General features: G+C 39.6%; 4 protein-coding genes and 1 pseudogene across 5 annotated transcripts; 3 read left to right on the forward strand and 2 right to left on the reverse strand.

Moving 5' to 3' along the window:
- Positions 1-26: 26 nt before the first annotated feature.
- Positions 27-6,797, reverse strand: GCK72_000467 (uncharacterized protein; the record flags this gene model as incomplete). Its single annotated transcript, XM_053722510.1, has 6 exons — positions 27-136; positions 182-505; positions 2,036-2,346; positions 3,261-3,620; positions 4,998-5,532; positions 6,641-6,797. The coding sequence occupies 6 exons, from the start codon at positions 6,795-6,797 to the stop codon at positions 27-29; spliced, it is 1,797 nt and encodes a 598-aa protein (XP_053591155.1).
- A 615-nt stretch (positions 6,798-7,412) lies between these two features.
- On the forward strand, positions 7,413-10,737 carry GCK72_000468 (uncharacterized protein; the record flags this gene model as incomplete). The annotated part of the gene is made up of 5 exons (XM_003099252.2): positions 7,413-7,459; positions 7,512-7,647; positions 7,714-7,872; positions 8,871-9,178; positions 10,416-10,737. The coding sequence occupies 5 exons, from the start codon at positions 7,413-7,415 to the stop codon at positions 10,735-10,737; spliced, it is 972 nt and encodes a 323-aa protein (XP_003099300.1).
- An 826-nt stretch (positions 10,738-11,563) lies between these two features.
- GCK72_000469 (uncharacterized protein) lies at positions 11,564-14,657 on the forward strand (the record flags this gene model as incomplete). Its single annotated transcript, XM_053722511.1, has 6 exons — positions 11,564-11,599; positions 11,644-11,727; positions 12,752-12,981; positions 13,026-13,142; positions 13,192-13,452; positions 14,456-14,657. 6 exons carry the CDS (start codon positions 11,564-11,566, stop codon positions 14,655-14,657), a joined length of 930 nt encoding a protein of 309 aa, XP_053591156.1.
- Positions 14,658-15,419: 762 nt separating this feature from the next.
- Positions 15,420-23,561, forward strand: GCK72_000470 (annotated as a pseudogene). Its single transcript has 10 exons — positions 15,420-15,534; positions 15,586-15,719; positions 15,765-15,835; positions 17,243-17,365; positions 17,409-17,638; positions 17,703-17,928; positions 18,867-19,487; positions 20,248-20,425; positions 21,935-22,453; positions 23,400-23,561. Coding segments are annotated over exons 1-10 (2,379 nt in total).
- A 685-nt stretch (positions 23,562-24,246) lies between these two features.
- Positions 24,247-24,498, reverse strand: GCK72_000471 (uncharacterized protein; the record flags this gene model as incomplete). The annotated part of the gene is made up of 1 exon (XM_053722512.1): positions 24,247-24,498. One exon carries the CDS (start codon positions 24,496-24,498, stop codon positions 24,247-24,249), a length of 252 nt encoding a protein of 83 aa, XP_053591157.1.
- Between the last annotated feature and the right edge of the window lie 196 nt (positions 24,499-24,694).

Consider the following 24,694-nt stretch of genomic DNA (forward strand, 5'->3'; position numbering starts at 1 on the left):
ATAAATACAATGGAATAGGACAAAAATTAATCGAGTTTCAGCTTTGGAGTGTTCACAAACTCCTCGCCATTCAAGAAGATGAACATCATACAGACGAAGAAGATGATCAGCCAGAAGACGGTGGCCGTGGCGTTGTCTGCAATTACAGATTTTCGGGAAACTCGCAGAAAACTAGGCTCACCTGCAACCAAAAGACACAAAATAGTCATCGACATTGCGAATAACGCGGCAATCAGCGCCAGTCCGTTCTGATCAGTCGACAAAATCGAAGTTTCCAGAGAATTCGGCAGATCGGACGAGTCGACGAGGAAGTTTCCGAGGAATAGATCGATGGCGTCCTGACGATATCCGTCGCCGAAATTGTTGCGAACGTATCGGGAGACTGCGTTCACGCCGTCGTTCATCGCTCCGAGATATGTTCGTTTGCCGAGTCGAGTGAAGTCGGCTTTCAGGGCGCCAGTGCCCGCGTATTGACGACTGCATTCATCACCGTTGTCGGCCCACACTGGAAATTTTTGGAAAATTAACAAAAATATTGGAAAATTAGGAGAAATATTAGCTCTGCACAGTTCTTACAACTTCGCTCCACCGAAATGCCCTTGAAAAATGTCTCTTTTTCTCTGCGTCTCTCAATTTCGCACACAATTTTCTTCGGTTTCGATAGAGCGCGGTTGTGAGAAGCGTGTCGTGCTAATATATGCGATTTCATATGAAAATTACCAATTTTTCATCAAAAAAAGAAGCATTTTCCACAATTTTCAGAAAGATTTTCACCGAATTTATGAGTAGTTTTGTGAGAAACGCTAGATAATGACGAAAAATCAAAAAATTATGGAATTTTTGCATTTTTTACGTTTATTTAACACATTTTTTTGTGGATTTTCGAAAAAACTCAATCAAGACAGCAAGACATTGAGGAAAAATGTGTAAAATGTACAGAAATCGCTGAAAATGCGGAGAATTCCGATAGAAAATGCCTGAAAATCACCAAAAACCGCTGAAATTTTTTTGTTGTAAATTTTGAAAATAACAAAAAAAATTCGATAACAGATGAACTTTCATATGAAAACGGTCAATTTTTTGTTTCAAAAATGTATTTTCAGCCATTTTCAGATAGTCCTAGAAAACCTCTTACGGTTAAATAGCCAGAATTTGACTTTTGGCACAGGCTGGGGCGCCTTGGACGCGTTTTTCAATTTATTTAGTTTGAGTTGTTTTTAAGCCTATTTTTATGCGATTTTTGAGTCTGGGGCGCCTCAAGCGCGTATTTTCAAGGAGCGATTTACAGGCAATTTCAATCAAGTTTCAGACTCGGGAAATTCGGGGATTTTTGTAAATCAGAAAAAAATAGTAAGATTTTTTGATATTTTTTTCGCAATTTTGCCAAAATCATGAATTTGGTCAAAAATTGATAAAATTTTATCAAAATTCCACTGAAAAAAAGAAAAAAACTGAAATATACGGAAAAGTTCGAAAATGTTGACTGAAACTTCTGAAAAAGATGAAAAAATTGCTGAAAACAGTTGAAACTGTCCAAAAAAGAGTCTCAAACTGAAAAAAAAACATGAAAATCGCTACATTTTCAGGCATTTTCATAGATTTCACAAATTTTCAAGAAAAAGTGCTTCGAGTGGTCAAAATTATGATTGAAACTTGTGAAATTCAGTCAGAACGGCAGGAATTTGAAGAAAATGGTTGAAAATGTACGGAAATCGCTGGAAAATAAAGATAATTTCAATCGAAAATGTTTAGCTGAAAACAGCTAAAATTGTCCAAAAAATAGTATCAAAAGCTATAAAAAACTGAATTTTCAGTCAGTTTCAGCCATTTTTTTTCGATTTAATCAAAAATTTTCACCTTTTTGGATTATAAAATGCTCAAAATCCACTCACTATGCTTAAAAATTGCTGAAAACCGCAGAAAATTCGATGAAAGCTATAAAAATTGCATTTTCAGGCATTTTCAGCCTAGATTTTTCAACTTTTTCAGAGATAAAATGCTCAAAATCGTCATTTTCCCTTCAAAATCCACTCACTATGCTTAAAAAGTCCCTCCAACAAGGGAACATCCTGTACTTTCTGATCCTGATACAGTATGCCCAACATTCTCAATTGCTCCGTCAAAGACTCTCTCGCCAACATCGACTGAACCACATTGGTTCTATCGAGACAATCCATACAGTTCGTTCGGAAGAATCCACGTTGGAATCGACTTGTCTCAATGCTGGAAGGCGAGAGATAAAAGTATCCGAAATGAGAGATCTCTTGACTCAGTTGCTCACGGAGCAGGTCGATACGGTGCCATTGCATCGCGTGACATTCTTTGTGGAAGTCGAATTGGTGGTATCTGGAATTGGGATGATTTTCAGCAATTTTTAGCGAAAATTTATGGATTTTCATATTTATAAAGGCGAGAATCCGACAATTTCGAGCGCCTTCGTCGCGAAAGTTCAAGAAAATTGCGTTTTTTTGAATGACTGGAGTGCTTTAGATGTCAATTTCTGTGGAAACGTAGTTTTCGAGTTTTCGCGCCGAAGGTGCGCCAGAGAATCAAAAACCTGAGTCTAGTGCAAAAAATGCTTTTCGAGCCAAAGGCGCGCCAGACTCTTGTTTTCCATACTTCTCAAGACCCGGGCAATTGGCTTCAAAACTCAAATTTTTGCGAATTTTTTGATTTTTTTTGCGAAAAAGTCAATTTTTCGACAATTATTCAGAATTAGAAGAAATTCTAGAAAATGATAAAAAAATTCTCACATTTTCGATAAAAATTTTTTAAAAAAAATTCGTACTTGTCAAGGCCCGAACGGCCGGCTTCAAAAAAATGAACCAATTACAAATTTTTTCCAAATTTTTAAATTTTTCATCCAAAATGTGAGCGTTTTGGCTGATTTTTCAGAATTTCCTTGACTTTTTCGTGACAAAAACTTCGAAAAAAATTGAACTTTTGGCTGGAAAACTGATTTTTATAGCCGAGAATGAAATTTTTCAATAAAAACCTAGTTTTTGGTCGAAAAATTGATTTTTTGGAGAAAAATCTCAAATTTGGAGCAAAAAGTGAGGGAAAAATTGAATTTCCGGTCAAAAACCCGGTTTTTGGTTAAAAAAATCAGTTTTTCCGGCTGCAAAATACCCAAAAATTATAATTGCCATCAATTTTTGGTTAAAAATCACTGAAATTTCCAAAATATTTTTTCCTACCGTAACCCTATCCAGGATCTCTAGGGGAGGTTACTGTAGGCTCATATTTTCATTCCAACTAACCTCACAAAATCGATATTGGCCTGTCTGGCGATTCTCTCCAACTCTCCTCCGACCTTCTTCTCTCTTCCCTTCTGATTCACCAGATTCACAATGACATGCTTTCCACCGTAATGCTGTTTGTGCCAACTGAAAGTTTTCACAAAAGCGGCCAACTGATCGTCGGTCGGCTTCAGAGTTGGCATCGGTTGCCAACGGAGATTCGGTTTTTGAGCCCATAGAAGTGGAATGGATCCACGGATTTGAACGAATGAGGTGACGTGTTTCTCGGGTGAATCGTACTCGACAATCTGCTCGGTTTCCACGAAATTCGCTGCGTGCCCCTCGACGTCGACTCCTCGTTTGTAGAAACGGACACCGGCTCTGAAAAATTAAATTTCGGATAATTGAAGACCGATTGTAGGCAGTAGAAGTTGAAGACGTGAGGATTCTGAATCAGTTTCCAGCTTCTAGATAGTAAAAGATTGGGTTGAGATATGGAATTTTCAAAATTCGTTTCATTAAAAAAATTAATTTTCTAGCTCATTTTATAATAAAAATGCGTTTTTTTTTTTCGAAGTTACAATTTTTTTGGTACGAAACTTTAAAGTTACAATTTTTTTGGTACGAAACTTTAACAAATGGACTATTTTTCCAGTTTTTTCCAGTTTTTTTAAAATTAAGATCGCTCAAAAAACGAGATTTTTATGTAATCTTCTAACTTGATATCGAAAATGTTCAGTTTTCCCCGAATTTTTTAAAGTTTCTACAAGAAAAATAGATTTTCAGAACAGATTTAGAATATTTAAAACCAAAAACTCGCTGAAAACCAATGAAAACGACGGTTTTCAACGAAAACTGCACTTCTGAATACCAAAAGTCTGAAGTTCGAAGTACCACTCAAAAAATATAAAAAATTTTAAAATCTGTAGGCTTGAATAATTGCTTGATACAGCGAATTTTCTCTTTTTCTTTTAATTTTTGGATTACAGTTAGACATCGGTTCCAGTATTTTATAGATAAAATTCTGAAACTGTTCGCAGATTCTCAAAAACTTAAAAAAAAATTATCAAACGAATTTTGAAACGTCATATTAGCACGGCACTGTTTTTACAACTGCGCTCCACCTTGAAAAATGTCTCTTTTCTATGCGTCTCTCAATTTCGCACACAATTTCATTCGATTTCGGTAGAGCGCGGTTGTAAGAAGTGTGCTGTGCTAATATAAATCGGTTCAAAACTGGTCAAAATCGAGAAATTTACGATTTTCGACAGATTTCCGTTTCTAATTGAAAAATTTCGTTTCTAGCTGATTGTGAGAGGAAAGGCAGAAATTATCAATTTCTGGCTGGTTTTGGAAAACAATTCGAAAAAAATTGAGATTTTTGCCTGATTTTCTTCAAAAATTTCAGAAAATTCACAAGGAATTCATCAAAAACTCTAATAGACACTCCCGTCCATTTTTGCTAATTCTAGCTTGAGAAAACTTGAGAAAACCTTGAAAATTGCGAAAAATCGTGTGAATTTTAGAATTTAGACACTTTAAAGTGTGAGTTTTTTCTTGGAAATCCACCTGTATTTAGAGCAGTTTTCACGATTTTAAGTTCAAAAAACCTATTATTTCTAATAATTTTCGATAAAAATTCGAAAAATTGAGTAAAAACCGATTTTTCTTCATATTAAGCTGTAAAACTTTATTTTTCTGCCGCGCTAATACCTAAAATCGGAAACCTTTTTCAGAATTCTCAATCTCCCCCCGTACCTAAAAATGCTGCGTCTTGAAATAATCGTCAACTTGATCTCTTTTCCATTAACATTCACTCGATTCTGTCCAATAAATCCATGAATCACTGGAAGTGTGTATCTCTCCGCCCCAGGAACCTGTCTTATTTGAGACAACAAATGTCCATTCCACACAAATCTCTCACTGGCTCTATCTATCATGCTACGAGTCTTAAAAAGCGGCACAGCGTTCTCCTGAAGCCATTGGAAAGTTCTAGAAATGTCGAGTGTCGTCGAGTAATAGAATCCGCCGATCGATAGGACATGAGTCAGCATATCAGTGAACATTCGATTGTATCTTATCTGTTTTTCAGTCAAATGAAGTGTCGTCTTCTTATATGGAATGATCTCCGTATCCTGGATTGTCCAGATGTTTTGATTACTGATTTGACCGATAAATGAGGCTTTTGTGATCACGATTAGGGCGTAACCGGAGACTAGTTTAATGGTTCCAAGGATTCCGTAGATGAATTTGATATCGGTGTCGGCGATTGGGACACGTTGTTTTCGGGAATCTGGAAATGAATTCTTTGGAAAATATGACCAATTTTAGGCTGAAAATAGTAAATTCAGTGGTTTTCCTTGAGTCGGAAATAGCTAATAGCTCGGCACTGTTCTTTCAACTTCGCTCCACCGAAAAGCACTTGAAAAATGTCTTTTTTCTCCGAATCTCTCAATTTCGCACACAATTTTCATCGGTTTCGGTAGAGCGCGGTTGTAAGACGCATGTCGTGTTAAAAAGCATTTTCAGGCTGAAAACCGTAAATTCAGAGGGTTTTTTTAACGGCTTTGGTTGTTTACGAGCCGGAACCGTTTTTCAGGAAGTTTTGAGCTAAAAACTGCGATTTTTGGTTCGTTTTCTCTGTGGAGTGTATGTTTTATTAGAAATTACAATTTTATGGTCAAACTTTCAGAAAATCAGTATTTTCAACAGTTTTTGCTCACAATCAGCTAAAAACGGAAATTTTCATGAAAATCGGTCAAAAATCGTAATTTTCTCAATTCAGTTTTGAACCTATATTTTTCTGACATTTTCTCCAAATTCATGAAATATGAAAATATGATTGAAAATCGACATAATTTTTCGGTTGAAAGTAGAAGTCGGTTTTGAGGGTTTTTTGTGTGAAAAAGTACAATTTTGGGGTAAATTTTGGGTAAAATGTTGTATTTTCAACAACACAGCATCTATTTCTGCTAGAAAAATACAAATTTTTGAAGTGAAACAAGCAATTTAAGCGCATTAGGTGCAGTTTTAAGTGAACATGAAAATTTTTCTCAAATTTGTATTCAAAATTGTTCGACTACGCTTTTTTAGACTACGAAACTTCGAAATTTTCACGAAAAACCTGTTTTCTTGGCTTTTCGGTTCAATTCTGAGCGAAAAATGTATTTTTAGCGTCAGACGAGCTTTTTTGAATGTAAAGAAGCAATTAACACTGAAAACTCTCCAAAATCTTTATTATTTTCCTCATTTTGAGGTCCACAATTTGGTTCGAATGTCTGAAAACTCATATTTTACTGATTTTTTCACTAAAACCTGGAATTTGTGATATTTTCGGCGTTTTTCGATAATGTCTTGATGAAAAGCTGAATTTTAGACTCAAAAATCTCTTCAAAACCCACCAACAATCCGCATCACATTCGTATGCCGATCGATTTCCAAATAATGCTTCGACGCGGCGCCACCACCCAAATCCGTGGGTTCCAAAAAGAATTTCTCGGGATGTGAGTACAAGTTGAAGCTCTCATAGATGTCTGTACTCAGTAGGCTGTCCACCATTTTTGGAGAACTGAAATTGAAAAAAATTGAATTTTTTTTCATTTTTTGAACGAAAAAAAGGGAAAATAAGATTTTTATCAGAAGAAAACGGGGAAATCGTTTGTTTTATGTATACAAAACAATGAAAAAAAGAAACAAAATAACAAAAGAGCTGTCTTTTGTTCGATTCTTTTTCCATTTTTCAGTCAAAAAATGCACTTTTTTGTCTAAAAATGGAAAAATTATGACTAACAATTTGCTTACCAAATTCTAAGACGAAAAACTAGAAATGAATTGATTTCAAACTACAAAATTCCGCAAAATCAGATTAAAATAAAGGTTAAAAATTAATAAAATTACAGTTTTCTCCCAGTACGACACTCCGATATCCCGCCGGTTACTAGTTTATCGGCTCGTAAATCGACACCAAAGCTTAAAATTTTAAAGGATTTCTTCAGAATTCATTGAATTCAGAAGACGTTCTTCGGGCAAAAAGACGTCGTGGAATTTCGGTGGCCTAGAATTTTGATCCGCCACCTCGGCCACGGCCATGATGAAATTTTTGTTGCGCAAGCGCCACCCATCTCATTTTAACGTCCCTCCAACAAACACTTTTACATCATGATTTTGCAGAAAATGGCTCTGAGCAATCGATTTCTTTTGAATTCTACTGCTTTGTTGAGGTAATAAATCGATTTTTCAAAAAATTAAATTTAAAAAAAACAATTTTTCTAGAAATCCAACACTTCCGCTGGCAGTTACATCATCCCGTCAAGCCCATGCTGCTCACAACACTATCATTAATTTTGTGCCGCAACAGGAAGCTTGGGTTGTTGAGAGAATGGGAAAATTCTTCAAAATTTTGGAGCCGGTATGGGAATTTTTCGAAAAATCTCAATTTTTTTCTGAAAATTTGCATTAAAATTGGAATTTGCAGGGCCTAAACTTCTTGCTTCCGGTCATAGACAAGATCAAATTCGTGCAGAATCTTCGAGAAATCGCAATTGAGATTCCGGAGCAAGGAGCTATCACAATCGATAATGTGCAACTCCGTCTTGATGGAGTTCTCTATTTGCGTGTCTTTGATCCGTACAAGGCATGTAGATCAAAAAATAGAGAAAAAGAAGAAGAAAAATCCAGTTTTACAGCTTAATATGAAGAAAAATCGGTTTTTACTCAATTTTTCGAATTTTCAACGGAAAATATTGGGAATAATAGATTTTTTGAACTTAAAATCGTGAGAACTACTCTAAATGCAGGCGATTTTCTAAAAAAAAAAACTCACTTTTTTTTCAAAAAATCAACGATTTTTTCGGAATTTTCGCGGTTTTCTTAAGATTTCTCAAGCTAGAATTAGCAAAAACGGATGGGAGTGTCTATTAGAGTTTTTGATGAATTTCTTGTGAATTTTCTGAAATTTTTGAAGAAAATCAGGCAAAAATCTCATTTTTTCGAATTTTTTCAAAAAACAGCCAGAAATTGAAAGTTTCTGCCTTTCTTTTGCTCTCAATCAGCTAGAAACGGTGATTTTTTCAACTAGGAACGGAAAATCGGTCAGAAACCGTAATTTTCTCGATTCTGACAAGTTTTGAACCGATTTTTTCCTAATTTTTGTCAAAACCGCGAAATATAAGTCGATTTTGTGAATTTTTAGGTCAAAATTAGACTTTTTCGACTATTTTCAACATTATTATATAGTTTTTTGAATCGTTTTCTCAAAAAGAGTAGATTCTAACAAAACTGCTACAAAACGGTGAAAAAACCCACGATTTTAAGTTTTTTCAAAGCAAAATCTTTGCGAAAACCCAAAAAACCGTAGACTATTAGCACGACACGCGTCTTACAACTGCGCTCTACCGAAATCCCCTTAAAAAATGTCTCTTTTTCTCTGAGTCTCTCAATTTTGCACACTATTTTCTTCGATTTCGGTAGAGCGCAGTTGTAAGAACTGTACCGAGCTAATACACGAAAAAAATGGAAAATTTACATTTTCAATCCATTTCAACGCATAAAAACGGTGAAAACCCCGTGATTTTAAGTTTTTTTATAAGGAAAATCTTCTAAAAAACCAACAAAAAACCGACCAATTTCTAGGCGTCCTACGGAGTGGACGACCCGGAGTTCGCCGTCACCCAACTGGCACAAACAACGATGAGAAGTGAAGTGGGAAAGATCAATTTGGATACAGTATTCAAAGAGAGAGAACAACTCAACGTCAACATCGTCTACGCCATCAACAAGGCATCGGCGCCGTGGGGAATTCAGTGTATGCGATACGAAATTAGGGATATGCATATGCCGGCGAAGATTCAAGAGGCAATGCAAATGCAGGTGGAGGCCGAGAGAAAGAAGAGAGCCGCCATTTTGGAGTCCGAAGGAGTTCGTGAAGCAGCGATCAATAGGTAAAACACTGAAATTTTCAGGATTTTTTCGCTGAAAACCTTAAAAGCAGCAGTCTGGGGCGCCTTGGACGCGAAAATTTGTCATTTTTCAGAGTTACTGGCGCACCTTCGGCGCGAAAATTGTTTGATTTCCATAAAAATGGAATTTTTCGAAGTCACTGGCGCACCTTCGACGCGAATTTTTTTTGAGTTTTGTTCAAAAATGGAATTTTTCGGAGCTGAATAAAGCGGAAGTCTTCATTTTTCACAAATTTTCGAACTATCTGGCGCGCCTTTGCCGCGAAAACTTCTTTCTTTCCGAAATTGACATCCAAAGCACTCCAATCGGGCCCATAATCCAAGGGTACATCGAAAAAGGGTACATCGTGATCATAGGGTACATTTAATCGAAGGGTACAGTGAATCTTAGGGTACATCGAGGAGCTATGATCATGGGGTACATCCATAGGGTTATCATAAGGTACATCGAGTCAGAATTTTCATAAAATTTCAGAAGTCTCAGAGTTTTCATCAAATTTTGAAAAAAAAACTTTACACACTTAGTTCGAGGAACATATTACTGCTGTTCTCAGAGGGATGACACAATAAGATTTAGCAATTAAGACAATGCTCGAATCAATTATAGAAACTCCAACATGATCATCTTGCAAATGGTTATTAGAGTAATTTATATGTATATCACCCTTCTCAAAAGATCAGTAATATGTTCTTCGAACTAAGTATTTAAAGTTTTTTTTCCAAAATTTGATGAAAACTGTGAGACTTCTGAAATTTCATGAAAATTCTGACTCGATGTACCCTATGATAACCCTATGGATGTACCCCATGATCATAGGTCCTAGATGTACCCTAAGATTCACTGTACCCTTCGATTAAATGTACCCTATGATCAAATTTTTCATAGATGTACCCTTTTTCGATGTACCCTTGGATTATGGGCCCTCCAATCGTTCAAAAAACACAATTTTTCTTACTTTCGCGACGAAGGCGCGCCAGATTGTCGGTTTCAATCGAGAAAAAGTCTGAATTACGAATTTTTTACACTACAAATTATAGTAATCCGCGCTCTACCGAAACTGAAGAAAATAGTGTGATAAATTGAGAGACTCAGCGGAAAAGAGACATTTTTCAACGGGATTTCGGTAGAGCGCAGTTGTAAAAGCTGTGCCGAGCTATTATAACTCCCGATTTTTTGAAACGCAGAAAAACGTTTTTCAACACAATTGAAATTTTTCAGAGCTGAAGGAGACAAACGATCGGCTGTCCTTGCCTCCGAAGCCATCCAAATGGAACGAATCAACGTGGCGAAAGGAGAAGCGGAAGCAATTCTTCTGAAAGCGGAATCCCGTGCCAAAGCAATCGAACGAATCGCGACGGCTCTCGAGAAAGACGGAGGACACAATGCAGCTGGATTGACTGTCGCTGAGCAGTATGTCGGTGCGTTCGGAAATTTGGCAAAGGAATCCAATACTGTCGTTCTCCCGGCGAATTTGAGTGATCCTGGAAGTATGGTGTCACAGGCGTTGGCGGTTTATGACTCGTTGAGCAAGAGGAAATAATTAATTTATTGTTTTTTTGTTGGTAGATTCTTTCTTTTTCGGTTTTTACTGGTATTTTTGTTCGTTTCCCTGTAATTTGACTATTTTTTTGCTGAAAAATCTCTTTAGACCAGGTGACTTTTCTTGTTTTTTAGGTTGAGTTATATTCCCCCGGATGAAAGTTGTAACTGATATTTTAGCTGCTTGATAAGATTTTGATAGCTCTTTTAGGTGTTGAGATAAGCGGCTTCATAGTAGAGGCCTCTAGCTGAAATAGAACTAAGACAGTACACTTTATTGAAGTTATGAAAGCTGCATTTTTGAATTTCGCGCCCAAATTTTCAGGGATTGTGTGTCCGACAGAGCACGATTGCTCAAAAGGTATGAGCTCCATATGGAGGCGCAAGGTCGTGGAAATGCGCTCCGTCGCACCACGGTGCCAATAAAATACTTGGCTAAGTTCCAAATTTAAATTTTACGTTGATTTGTCGTACCTTTCAACATAAACCGCGACGCACACGCAACAAAAAAATCAAATCTTGTGAAGACACCTCTCAGCAACCGCGCCCTATTGGACTCAAATCAACAGAAATTCTAATTATTCCCCAAAAACAACCGCGAAAGTCAAAAATTGACAAAAATGGGTCACATGACGACGCAACGAATCGAACAGTTGAGTATTGGCACTTTGTCAATCACTACAGTAACCCTTATCAGTAGAGCGCAATTGTAAAAATGATTAGAAATTTCCCACGTGTGACATCTAACCTGACCTCTGCGTAAGAAAAACGTTGCCATTTCTTCAATAAACTAGAAAATTCAGTTTAAAAAACAGAAAAGTATAGAAATGGGATCGAAACACTCGACGCTGAAGAAAAAACAGGTAACACTCATAACCATTCTCCCTTAAAATTTCAGCATTTTCAGCAACGTGAACAACCAGTTCCGTCTTCTCAAAAACCAACACATCCGGTACTCAGTGAAGAGATAATTCAAGCTACCACCGATGTGGTAAGAGTCAATTTTGTTGCAAACGACAGCGCTCCGTTTCATGGAAAAGTAATTGTTAGATGATGTTTATGCATGCGTGCTTTACCGACACTCAACTTTGAGAGCTCGTAACTCACGAAAATCTTGTTTTATAGGGACATGTTTATAATGGTTGTGTAGATCAACTCTAGATCTCCATTTTTGTAGTTGACTACTCTATGATAGCTATTCACGCTTTTGAGATACGCGTCTTTGAAGAGAGCCTACTTCCAGAGTGCGCGCGGAAAGAGACTGGAGAGACGCAGAGAAACTAGACGCCCTCCTCGTTTCGCATGCTCTCTCGCCCTTTCTCTGGCGGCGAACTTTGACCCTTTATATCTCGAAAGCATGAATAGCTATCAAAAAGTTCTCAACTGCAAAAATGATTAGCTAAATTTGATTTATAACATACCAAAATTTGGAGAATGTGGGATAATTTTTGATGACGTGACAGACTTTTGAAGTTTCCAAGTAGTTTTGTTTTCGTATGATTCTAATGGTTTCATAGCAAACATGGAGTTTTTGAGACTCAGAATTTTAAAGTCAAGTATAACCGATTTTCCATTAACGTTCATTTTTCTTTTTTACTTGAAAAGTGGACAACTTTGAGAGTTTATAACTCTACCCTACTTTGTCCGCATAATCCAAATTTATATTCATCTTGTAGATCAACTCTTGATCTTCAGTTTTGTAGTTGACAACTTTTTGATAGCTATTCACACTTTTGAGATATGGGGCTTCAAAGTCAGGAGGCGAGAGAGTGTGCGAAACGAGGAGGGCGTCTCGCTTCTCTGCGTCTCTCCCCCTTCCTCTCTTGTTCCGCTCTTCAGGTTGCAATCTTTAGAGGCGCGTAGCTCAAAAGAGTGAATGGCTATCAAAAAATGGTAAACTACAAAAATGTAGATCTAGGTTTGATCTACACATCCAATATAAATTAAACCCGCTCACACAATCCCCAAAGCCGCAATAAGCTTCCAAAGTTCACCTTTATTTTCCAAATTTTCAGAACCAGAACCCTCCAAACATCCAACCATCGAACTTCCACTCGCCATCCGAAGGCTCCCCACTTTTCAATGTAAACCTTTCGAAAATTCGCTCCACTGACACAATCGTCGGACCGAATCAAGCGATGAAGGCTCGCTCGTTCAACATGACCGAGGTGGACTTCTCGATTCAAGGAATATCGAGTTCGTTCGCTCCGGTGCCGAATCTCGGCAACGATTTGAATAATTCGAAGTAAGTTGTGTTGCAAGTGCGCCCTATCGAACAATTTGTTTCAGAGAGAAGGTGGACACATGTCAAGCAGATTCTCCAAGTCCAAAACGAAAAGTGAAGAAACAGAAGTCACCAGAAGACAGCGAACCGCCGAATGGTTATTATGAGGCGAAGAAGCAGAAGTGAGCTAGCGCGTCGATGGCACGCCAGCCTTCAAATTCGATTTTTCAGAGACAGAAACCGCCATGCTCCTAGCCCATCGAAGAGCCACAATAGCAATAATAAATCTACAGTCAGCTCCACGACGTCGACGGCTAAAGAGAGGTCTCCGGAAAAGAAGAAGACAACGAAAGATCAGCAGAAGAAGAAGGATAGACGGATGACAACGGTGGCTCATGTGGATATGGGATTGGCCAACAAGGGATCCACTTCAGTCGTTGGAGACGACTTTTGGTCACCGCAGAATTCGGAGAAAATGGCGCCGAAGCATAGGTGAGGTCGAGAACGTGACGCAGGGGAAAACTCGCAGCGATTGCATGACGCAGGTGCGTGACTTAAGTGCGTGACGCATCGTTAGTCACCAGATCTGGGTGCGTGACGCCGAGCTGTCACCGAGACACAGTGAGCGGTTGGAAAACGTAACGCAGTGCTGAACAACGAGACAAAGCTCACGGGTGCATGACGCAGGTGCATGAAGCCGAGCGCAAGCGTTGAATACACTCCATAAATGCACGTCCGACGCAGTGGCATAATATGATGACGTAGGTGCGCGACGCACACGCTCAGCAGATACCAGATATTCTACTCGCGGCTTGAAAACGCAACGCAGCGTCAAACATGCTACGCGAAAAATCGTGACTCACGCATCAAAACTGACCCCAAAAACTTCAAGTACGCAACTCACGCCTCTAACTCGCAGGGAGCTAGCCTCCCCGGAGGATTAATTTAAGACTGAGCAATGGTTTCTCTGAAATTGCTTAATTACTTATTCCGTTAATTACTTATACATTTAATATTAAAAGCGAATATATTTTCGAAACTATATCTGAAAAATCGTGTCGAGACCCAAATTTCAGAGATTACGGTATCTCTTGCGCGCGCGCGTCATTGATATATACTTCTTATTTTTCACAATTTCTTTCTCCTCTCTTTCTTTCATCTATTTCAACATGGCGTGTCCTTGTGTTTACTGTGAAATGACTAACTCTGTGTCTCTCATAATCTCTCTACCTCAAGGACCTTGCTTGACTCTTTTCCGTCAGTCTTGCCTTCTAGCTGTCCTACCGGAATGGGCAGCGCCAAAAATATTGTATATATTTGATTTTTATTGAATACTAATATTTATTTTTCAATTATTCGACCACCTACCAGTATAGCGGTCCCTGTTTATTTTGATTTTTATTGAATTCTAAATGTATTCCAAGGATAAGGAGCATAAAGGTATGTTTCAACAACATTTTTTAACTTTCAAGTTGAAAAAATCTGAAACTTTAAGAGCTTCCTTACCACATTGCAAACTGGCCATGCTCATTGGATGCAACCTGCCGAATCGCTCGTGGACAACCTTATTGGAAGCTCTCAGTGCAGTGATCGCTATCACAAATGCTGAGCCTTCTTCTACAAAACCGACAGCTCAAAATTCGTCTGCCACAAGTGTGACGAAAGTGCGATGGTGTGCACGGGGCAATGGGCTATGAACTGTGACGGACTGTGAGATGGAGGTGTGTGTTGAAGACAGTGTCAACTGTTTTCAGCTGGTGATGAAGATGGGTGCTAAGCCAATGGGCTGGTTTAGCTGGAGATGGGGAGAAGTGACAGAGATTGTCACGAATTGTCCGAATTGCAGGGTAGGTCCGAATCCGGAGTGAACGATGGGAGAGAGAAGATGTAGTGTGGTACCAAGCCAGGATATAACGCAAACGATTTTATCTCAAACTCGGGTAATTAAACCAAAATTAATAGTAACAAGAGATTATAAAGAGAAAAGGAAAGAAAAGAGAAAAATGTGACAGAGAAAGAGAGTCGACCGTCCGGTCGCTCGAGAAGCTTGAGAATGAGGAAAGAAGGGGGCGGAACGGTCCCTGGTGAGAGAGAAGAGGGATTATACAGTCTGGGTGTAGAAATACTATGGGAGAGACAGAAATATGATGGGAGAGACTTTACAGTCATGAATTGTGTAGGAGGGGAAGGAAGAAATATATTGAAAGAATTCTATTAGAAGAATAGAGAAGGATTGAGATGAAAGGAAGGTGCTCAGATCGAGCACACTCCCGCCTTTAGATAATGAATGGGGGGGGGGGCAAGGGAACCATGAACTTATTTTTGACGACGGTGATAGTTATCAGCCGTTTTGTCCTCCGGTCGGCGTTTGCGGTTGTCCATCCACTTGTTGATTGCTCTTAGGCACAGAGCACTCTGGTGTCCAATTCTGTGGCAGCAGTGACATGGTTTCTCCTTGCATGGGTGTCCTTTCTTGTCGTCGAGCAGGCATTGGAAACATCGGTTCTTCTTCATTGCGATTGTCCTTCTGTCCTCCGTCTCTGGAACCCTTGGGCATAGATCCGAATAATGATGGTCTTTGTAGAAGACACACGTGACAGTGGTCTTCATTGGATTCCTTTCCAGTCTCCGCATCTTGTAAGTGGTCTTGTCCACCACGGCTTCCACGTGTGATTGGAGACGATCCGGTGGAGCTTGGGACGATGAAGTTAGAGGCGATGAAGCACGAGGAGTTGACTCGCGTGGTGATGAGGCTCGAGGTGAGGAAGCCCGTGGCGCCGGATCTTCCTCTTGTCCGTTTTCAGCTTCCACTTCCTCGAATTGAACCGCCTCTGGGACCTCTGAGTCTCCATTTGGAGAGGCTGGCGGCGGGTTGGTGAGTGGAATGCCACTGTTGCTTGAGTTTCGTCGGATCGTTTGTCTTCTAGTGGTCTTCCATAACTTTCTCCTCAAGATAGATGCACTCGTGTGAACAACTTTTCAAACTCCTTGTCAACTTTTCCATAATAACCGAACCATTTGAGGCGGTAGAAGTACATGTCTCCATTGCTGAGATTCCAATACGGCTGTCCAGGAGCGGTTCGGCAGGTTTGCAGTGTGATATTGAAGATCTTGGTCGCTGCAAAAAACGATTGTGGAATTCTGAAAAAAGAATTGTTGAGTTGAGCTGATTCATGCAAAGGACATGCTTAGGTAACTACTATTCCTAGTTTCAAATGTTGAAACATACCTTTATCCTCCTTATCCTTGGAATACATCGAGAATTCAATAAAAATCAAATAGGGACCGCCATACTGGTAGGTGGTCGAATAATAAAAACTAGAAATAGTAGTATTCAATAAAAATCAAATATATACAATATTTTGCGCTGCCCATTCCGGTAGGACAGCTAGAAGGCAAGACTGACGAAAAAGAGTCAGGCAAGGTCTCTTTTGGGGAGAGAGAGAGTACGAGGCACAGGGTTAGTCAAGTGACTCAGTAAACACAAGGACACGAAATGTTGAAATAGAAGAAAAGAGAAAGAAATTTTGAAAAAGAAGAAATCTTTCAAAGATACCCTAATCTTTGAAATTCGGGTTTTTAAACGAGTTGTCAGATGTATGTAGTTTCGAAAATATATTCGTTCTCAATTTTAAATGTGTATAAGTAATTAACGGAATAAGTAATTAAGTAATTTCAGAGAGAAATCATTGCTCAGTTTTAAATTTATCCCCCCGGGAGGCAAGCTCGCTGCGAGTTGGAGCTGCGTCACGTTTTCACGTCGTGAATCGAATATCTGATATCTGCTGACGTGTGCGTCGCTTACTTCGACTTTGTCCAGTGTGACTACCGCCACGTCGCGCACCTGCGTCATGCGCTGCGAGCTTTGATCCGTGCGTCTTGTATCCAAAACTGTGTGACGCACCTGTGTTTTCTGACCATGCGTAATGTTTGATGTCTTCATTACGCTGCGGCGTTTTCTTTCCATTGATCACCAGTGTCTAGCGTGTTAGGTGCTTTTTTGAAGTGTGTTCAACGCTGCAGCGCTTGCCTGTCTAACTCGGCGTCATGCACCTGCGTCGCGCACATGCGTCATGCACCCGTGAACTTTGTCTCGTTGTTCACCAGTGCGTTACGTTTTCCAACCGCATACTATGTCTCGGCGACTGCTCGTCACGTGTTGAAATCTTGTGGCGTCACGCACCTGCGTCATTCGCTGCGAGCTTCGATGTCTGCGCAGCGTATTTTTATGCCTGCGCAGCGTATTTCGCCACACTTCCACTCATTCCGTCCCAATTTTCAGAATCAACCACGAGACCCCCCAAAGCGACGGATCCCTATCCACCTGTTCCTTGCCAGATGCCATTTCAACCGAACCTGACATGAAATGCAAATCCCCCAACTTTGCGGATCTCCACACCTTCCGGTAAGCCACGCCCCTTTTCTCCAAGTACAGTACTCCTTGACAGAGATGCTCTCAACGTGACGTACCAACGAATGGCTATAACTGGAGAGGAGTTGTCGGGTGTCCCACTGGAAGACTTGAAAACGGCATCGGGTCATCTGATAGAGGCACTCCATTTGAGATCAAAATACATGGAACGGATTGGAAATCAGTTTCCATCAACGACGCGAAAGTTTTTGAGCGGATACTATCCGAACAACCTTCCGAAGCACCGCGTGAAGAATACGGATACGGGTAGGGAAGCCGCGACGCGGCACGCGACGCGAGTCATGATCTACCAATCTCTCTCTGATTCCAGGCAAAACGTCGTTCAACCCACCGGACCCTCCGAAAGATCACTGGGGAAAGAACACGCCCCTCCCCAAATATGAGAAGTATTACAAGTTGAGACGCCACCGAGGAGTCACAGAAATTCTGAATGAAGACGGAACGATTGATGAACAATTTCAGAAGATTGCGGTGACGAAAGAAGAGTTTTTGAATGATACCGAGAAGTTGACGTCGATGATTGTTGATGGACCGTTGTGAGTTGGCACTGCTTCGAATTTATATTCATTGTGTAGATCAAATCTAGCTCTACATTTTTGTAGTTAACAATTGTTTGATAGCTCTTCACGCTTTCGAGATACGAGCGGTCAAAGCTGGGAGGCGAGAGTATGTGCGAAACGAGGAGAGTGTCTAGCTTCTCTGCGTCTCTCTCCTCGCCTGCTCTCTTGGCTGTGAATCGCCAATCTTTAAAGGCGCATATCTCAAAAGCGTAAAGAGCTATGAAAAAGTTGTCAACTACAAAAATGGAGATCTAGATTTGATCTATAACATATCAAAAATTTAATTTGAATGGACTATTTTTGTTGGTGTTATGCGTCTTCTTCGAAGTAAAGCGTTTTTCCACTAAAAATTGGAAATTTCGATTTTCTTTTCATGACTTTTCTGTTGCTGGACGTCTTTGAAAATTTGCTTACATACATTTTTCACACTGAAAAATGCAATTTCTATATAAAATTCAACAAAAGATCGAAGGCTACCGAGATATGACAACACAAAACACACTCAACTTTAAAAGCATATAACACTCTCCAATTTTATTTTATTTATCTGAACTTTTGATATGTTGTAGCCCACGTTTTGATCTACATTTTTGTAGTTGATCACTTTTTGATAAATGTTCTAGTTTTTGAGATATGCGACTTGAAGATGGGCACCTCGAGATGGACGAGAGAGTGTGCGAAGCGAGGAGGGCGTCTCGCTTCTCTGCGCCTCCTCCCCTTCCTTCTCTCACGCTGCTGAAATAGGCTATCTTTAAAGACGCGTATCTCAAAATCTAGAAGAGCTATCAAAAAGTTGTCATCTGCAAAAATGGAGAATTAGATTTGATCTACAAAATGAATATAAATTTGAAAATCCTGATCATCATTAGAGATCAGGACGGGTTCTCAAACTTCGCTCATTTTTCATTTTCCAGAAAATCCTTCTGCTTCCGCCGTCTGTCCTACCTTGAGAACAAGTTCCAACTCCATGTCCTCCTTAATGAGCTGCGTGAGCTCCACGAGCAGAAAGGTGTCTCCCATCGTGATTTCTACAACATCCGAAAAGTGGACACTCACATTCACGCGGCCTCTTCGATGAATCAGAAGCACTTGCTTCGATTCATCAAGAAGAAGATCAAGAAGGAGGCGGATTCGGTGGTTTTGGAGATTGCCGGAGAGAAAGTGACGATGAAAGAGGTCTTCAAGAGAATGGGCATCGATTCGTATGACTTGTCAGTGGATGTGTTGGATGTGCATGCTGACAGGAACACTTTCCATCGGTTCGATAAATTCAATACGAAATATAATCCGGTTGGCGAGTCGAATCTTCGAGAGATCTTCATCAAAACCGACAATTTTGTTGGCGGCAAGTACTTCGCTGAAGTGTTGAAAGAGGTGTTGAGTGACTTGGAGGACTCCAAGTATCAACACGCTGAGCCGCGACTCTCGATCTACGGACGGAGCAAGAAGGAATGGGATAACTTGGCGAAGTGGGCGTTGACGCATGATGTTTGGAGCCCGAATGCGAGATGGTTGATTCAGATTCCGAGACTTTAGTGAGTTTAGGGGTGATGCTGCGTAGCGACTCAGGTGATGCAGAGTCTCCTGCCATCAACGATGCATTGCACGCACATTTGGCTGCGTAGCGACTCGAACGATACGGGGTTTTTAGCCAAAAAAAATTGCATTGCGTGCATATTTAACTGCGTAGCGATTCGAACGATACGGAGACTCTGCGTAGCGACTCAAACGTTACGGAGTATATGCGTAGTGACTCTGATGATACGGAGTCACTATCTATCAATGATGCCTTGCGCGCACATTTGACTGCGTAGCGACTCTGATGATACGGAGTCTCTAGCCATCAAAAATGCATCGCGTGAACATTTGACTGCGTAGCGACTCAAACGATACGGAGTCTATGACTAACTTATGAACAAATGCGATGCGAAAAGCATTTTCTGAGGATTTTGATGGTGTTTTTAATTTTTCGAAATGTTAGGTTTCAAGGGAGTTATGAAGGTTTGAAGCTGGTGGCCTAACTTTTTCAAAATTTGGATTTCTAGGCCATCGAATAGTCTGCAAGGTGCGTTTCATCAACTTGCAGATTAGAATGGTGAAAACTTTGAGTTTAGATCTAGTTATGACGGTTTCAAGTTGATGGCCTAGGTTTCCACCACTTTTGGATTTCTAGGCCATGCTGCGTAGCGACTCAAACGATACGGAGTCTATGACTATCTTATTAAGAAATGCGATGCGCATGCTGCGTAGCGACTCTGAAGATACACTTCACATTAACAAATGAACATTCTCCAGCGACGTCTACCGCTCGAAAAATATGGTCAAAAATTTCGATGACATGCTCGATAACCTGTTCACCCCGTTATTCGAAGTCACCAATGACCCTTCCAGTCATCCGGAACTTCACCTTTTCCTTCAACAAGTTTCTGGAATTGACTCGGTTGATGATGAGAGCAAGCACGAGTTTGTTCATGTGAGTTTGGCGGGGACTCGTAACAAGACAATTCACTATTTCCACTGCTCCAAATTTACATTCACTGGGTAGTAGAGTTCCTAATCATTAGTTAGTCATTTTTCGTCACGCGATTAATGACGTAAAATGATAATCAAAATATCATAATTTGAAAAACAGAGTGTAATTTGACTATCGGAAATGAAAAAACAACTATCGAAACGACGTAAATGATTAATTCCGATACAAAAACAACTATTAAAACGACGTAAATGACTGAGAAAATTAGTTTTCATTTTAAAAATTTTCTGACATTCTTCCTTTTTTCTGCTCTGAATACTCACGTTTCGGCTATTTACGTTTGTACTATTTCGACTACTTTTTAAAAGTTTTGACGAAACAGCTGAATCGACTATCGTTTTCGTCATTTCTAAAATGATTATGACTATATCGATAATCATTTCCTTTCGACTAGTTGACGTGAATAGTATAAATGACTATCAGTTTAAACTGATTTCGTCATTTATTTACACTGACTAGGAACGCTACTGGGTAGATCAAATCTAGCTCTACATTTTTGTAGTTGACAACTTTTTGATAGCACTTCACACTTTTGAGATACAGCCGGTCAAAGTTAGCCAGCGAGAGAGCGTGCGAAACTAGGAGGGTGTCTCGCTTCTCTGCGTCTCTCCACCGTCCGCCACTCTAGTGTCTATATTTAAAGGCCCATATCTCAAAATCTAGAATAGCTATCAAAAAGTTGGCAACTACAAAAATGTAGTACGAGACTTGTTTTATAACATATTGAAAAACTGAAACACTGGAACAAGAAATCCTTGAAAGACGGTGTGCTGAAAAAGTAAGAACTGAAAGAGCGCGTATTTCCTTAATGGGATGATGAATTAAAAAGTTGTCAACTGGTGAAATGTAGTAAATTGTATGCTAATTATTTTTGTAGTTGATAACGTTTTGATAACTGTTATAGTTTTTGAGATATGTGCCTTTAATGACTACAAGCTAGGAGTGAGCTAGTGGAAGAGCGCAAATAGAAGCAATAACTTGGACAGCACGTATCTCCCTAGATAGTTGAGTAATTTAAAAGTTTTTAACTACAAAAATACGTAAAATGTCATTCCAATTATTTTTGTAGTAGACAATTTTTCGATATCTGTTATAGTTTTGGAGATATAGACGCTCGAACATAAGTCTTATTGGGGGTTTAACTGTTTCGAATTTATATTCATTGTATAGATCAAATATATTTTAGCTGACCGTTTTTTGATTGCTCTTCACGCCTTTGAGCTATGCACCTTTAAAGATTGCAGCTAGGAGAACGGCTCGAGAGAGAGAGGGGGAGACGCAGAGAAGCTAGACCCCCTCCTCGTTTCGCACGCTCTCTCGCCATTTCTGTGGCGGCTAACTTCAAACGCGTATATCTCAAAAACTACAGTAGCTATCAAAAAGTTGTCAACTGCAAAAATTAAGCACTAACCGTGCTTTATATCATATCAAAAAGCTGGCAAATTTCAGTTCGACCGTAGCACGCCGTGCCCTCCCCAATACTGTGACCTGGAGAACCCTCCATACAACTACTATCTCTTCTACATGTACGCCAACATCTGCACCCTGAATGCCTTCCGTCGTGCCCGTGGACTCAACACGTTCGCTCTCCGTCCTCATTGTGGAGAAGCCGGACACGTCTCACATCTGCTGACTGGTTACTTGACGAGTGAGAGTATCTCGCATGGAATTCTGCTCCGAAAAGTCCCAGTGCTACAGTATCTCTACTACTTGACACAGATTGGGATTGCAATGTCACCACTGTCGAACAACTCGTTATTCATCAGTTATCAACGGAATCCCCTCCCAGAATATCTTCAGAAGGGACTGAATGTCTCGTTGTCCACTGACGACCCTCTTCAATTCCATTATACGAAAGAGGCGTTGATGGAGGAGTACTCGATTGCTGCACAAGTCTGGAAGTTGTCTTCGTGTGATATGTGTGAGCTCGCGAGGAATAGTGTCATGCAGAGTGGTTTCGAGGATAAGGTAAGTGCGCTCTACGGATAACTCTACCCTCTCCATGAGGATGCCTGCGTCTCCTAACACTAGGCACGCTTCTTACAACCGCGCTCTACTGAAACCGAAGAAAATAGTGTGAGGAATTGAGAGATTCAGAGAAAAAGAGACATTTTTCAAAGGTATTCCGGTGGAACGCAGTTGTAACAACTGGGCCGAGCGGTAGAAATTTTTCTAACAGATGAGAGCATTCTTTTGAAATGGAGCGCGCTTACATCCCGCTGTCTATCGCTCTGCTTCTCTCCCTCTCTCTATCAGGCATTACCAGTATAATCCTGTTTTTAGCTAAACGTTTCCCGGGTTTCAAAAATATTTTACAAACAAATTGTAGCAAATTTCAAGAGCTATTTTTTGGTATAAAAATCATGAAAATCTGTTCATAAGCCGTAGAGATACTACTGTTCTAAAAGTTTCTTGCCAAGTTTTGAGTGCCTTGACTTTTAGACCCTAATATCTTACGGTCAAAATGTTCAAAATATGGAAATATGTAAATTATAGAAAATTTTAAGAGCTATCTATTGGTATAAAAATCTTAAAAATCGGTTCAGATCTCAGGAAGATATTATTGATTGAAACATCTTTAGCCAATTTTCGAGTGCCTTGACTTTCATACTAAATATCTCAATTCATTTTTTGCCACAAAGTTTGAATTTCACACCAAAAAATAGCCCTTAAAATTTGCTACATTTTGTATGAAATTTTTTGCCAAAACTCATTTTTCTACCGGGTTAAATCAGCCATGAAACTGTAACTACCAAAAAGAACGACTAGAGAGCACACAAAACGAGGAGAGTTTATCTAACCTGCAGACATTTAGCAGTAAGTGCGCTCTACTGATACTCACTACTATGCAACCACGCCCTATCGCTAACTTTAAACTTTTTGTTTCAAATTAAAAATCCACTTTTTCTTCCAGGTAAAAATCCACTGGCTCGGTCCTCACTACAAAGAGGAAGGAGTTCTCGGAAACGACATTCACCGTACAAATGTACCGGATATTCGTGTCAGTTATCGTCACGAGGCATTGGTCGATGAGCTCAACAACCTATTCCGTGTCCAGAACACTCTGAAACTGTAGTAGAATCCTCTGTTTCTTATTGTATTACATGTTCCTTCAATCGTTCTCTTCCATTTCTCTTTCTCTCGAATAAATGCTTGTGGTTACTGTATGCCGAAGTGGGAAAAGTTTGAAAAAAACAGCACATGGCCTAAAAATTCGTCAGGTCGCCTAGAAACTCAAAACCAATAAGTCCAATAGAATCAGCTCGTTGAGAGCTTTCAGAAAAGTATAATCATGATAGGGTTGCAATAACTTTGGGTCTCACCACGAAAACTACAGTAACCCAAAAATATGGCAGTTTTCGTGGCGAGACCCAATGTCGCCGGAACCTAGCCATGATTATACTTTTTTGGAAGCTCTCGACCAGCTGATTCTAATCAGAATATTAGTTTTGAGTATTGGAAACAATCGACGGCTTTTCATAATTGTCCCAAGATTCCCATTCCCAAATTGAAAGCACAGTTCGTAAAAATATTTCCAAAATCACTTAATGACCCGCATATCCGTCATCTGGCCTCAAAACTCAAGACTAAACGCGAAAACTACAGTATCCCAAAACATTTCAAAACAACCATTAAACAAACGAGAAGAAGGGAACAACTGCTGAAATTTTATAACAATGCAGTTGTAACAAAAGACAACAAAAAACAACAAGAAAAAACATGGTTTAACAAGGTTAATAGTAGATAAAACGTTAGAGAAACTAGAGAAGAAGGACGAGTCTCTCGAAAAGTCTTCCTTTTGTATCACTGGACAATTTGGGAAATTCTGGAGAACTCTTAACGTCTTCAGCTTTCTTTTTGGAATCCACCAGACTGATAGACTTGTCCAAAAGACGTTGCATTCGATATTTATCAGCCATCCATATCATTGTGATGATATCAAATTTCGAGTTGTTGAGAAGATGATGCTCAACTTGACCGATGACAGATGACACCTTGAAGTGGGATGCCATTTCCAGAAGTTTCGGAATACGATTTTCTGAAAAAAAAACCTATTTGCTCGCTCTGGCGGATATAAGTTATATCATATAACAGCTGGGCATACTTGCAACGGGCCGGGCCGGGTCACAGTACAAAATTTTGAAAATTTGAATTTTTTTGATTTTTTCGCAAAAAAGTCGAATTTTCGACTATGTTTTTACATATCGA

This window comes from Caenorhabditis remanei, chromosome I, assembly GCF_010183535.1.
Source record: "Caenorhabditis remanei strain PX506 chromosome I, whole genome shotgun sequence".
NCBI lineage: Eukaryota > Metazoa > Nematoda > Chromadorea > Rhabditida > Rhabditidae > Caenorhabditis > Caenorhabditis remanei.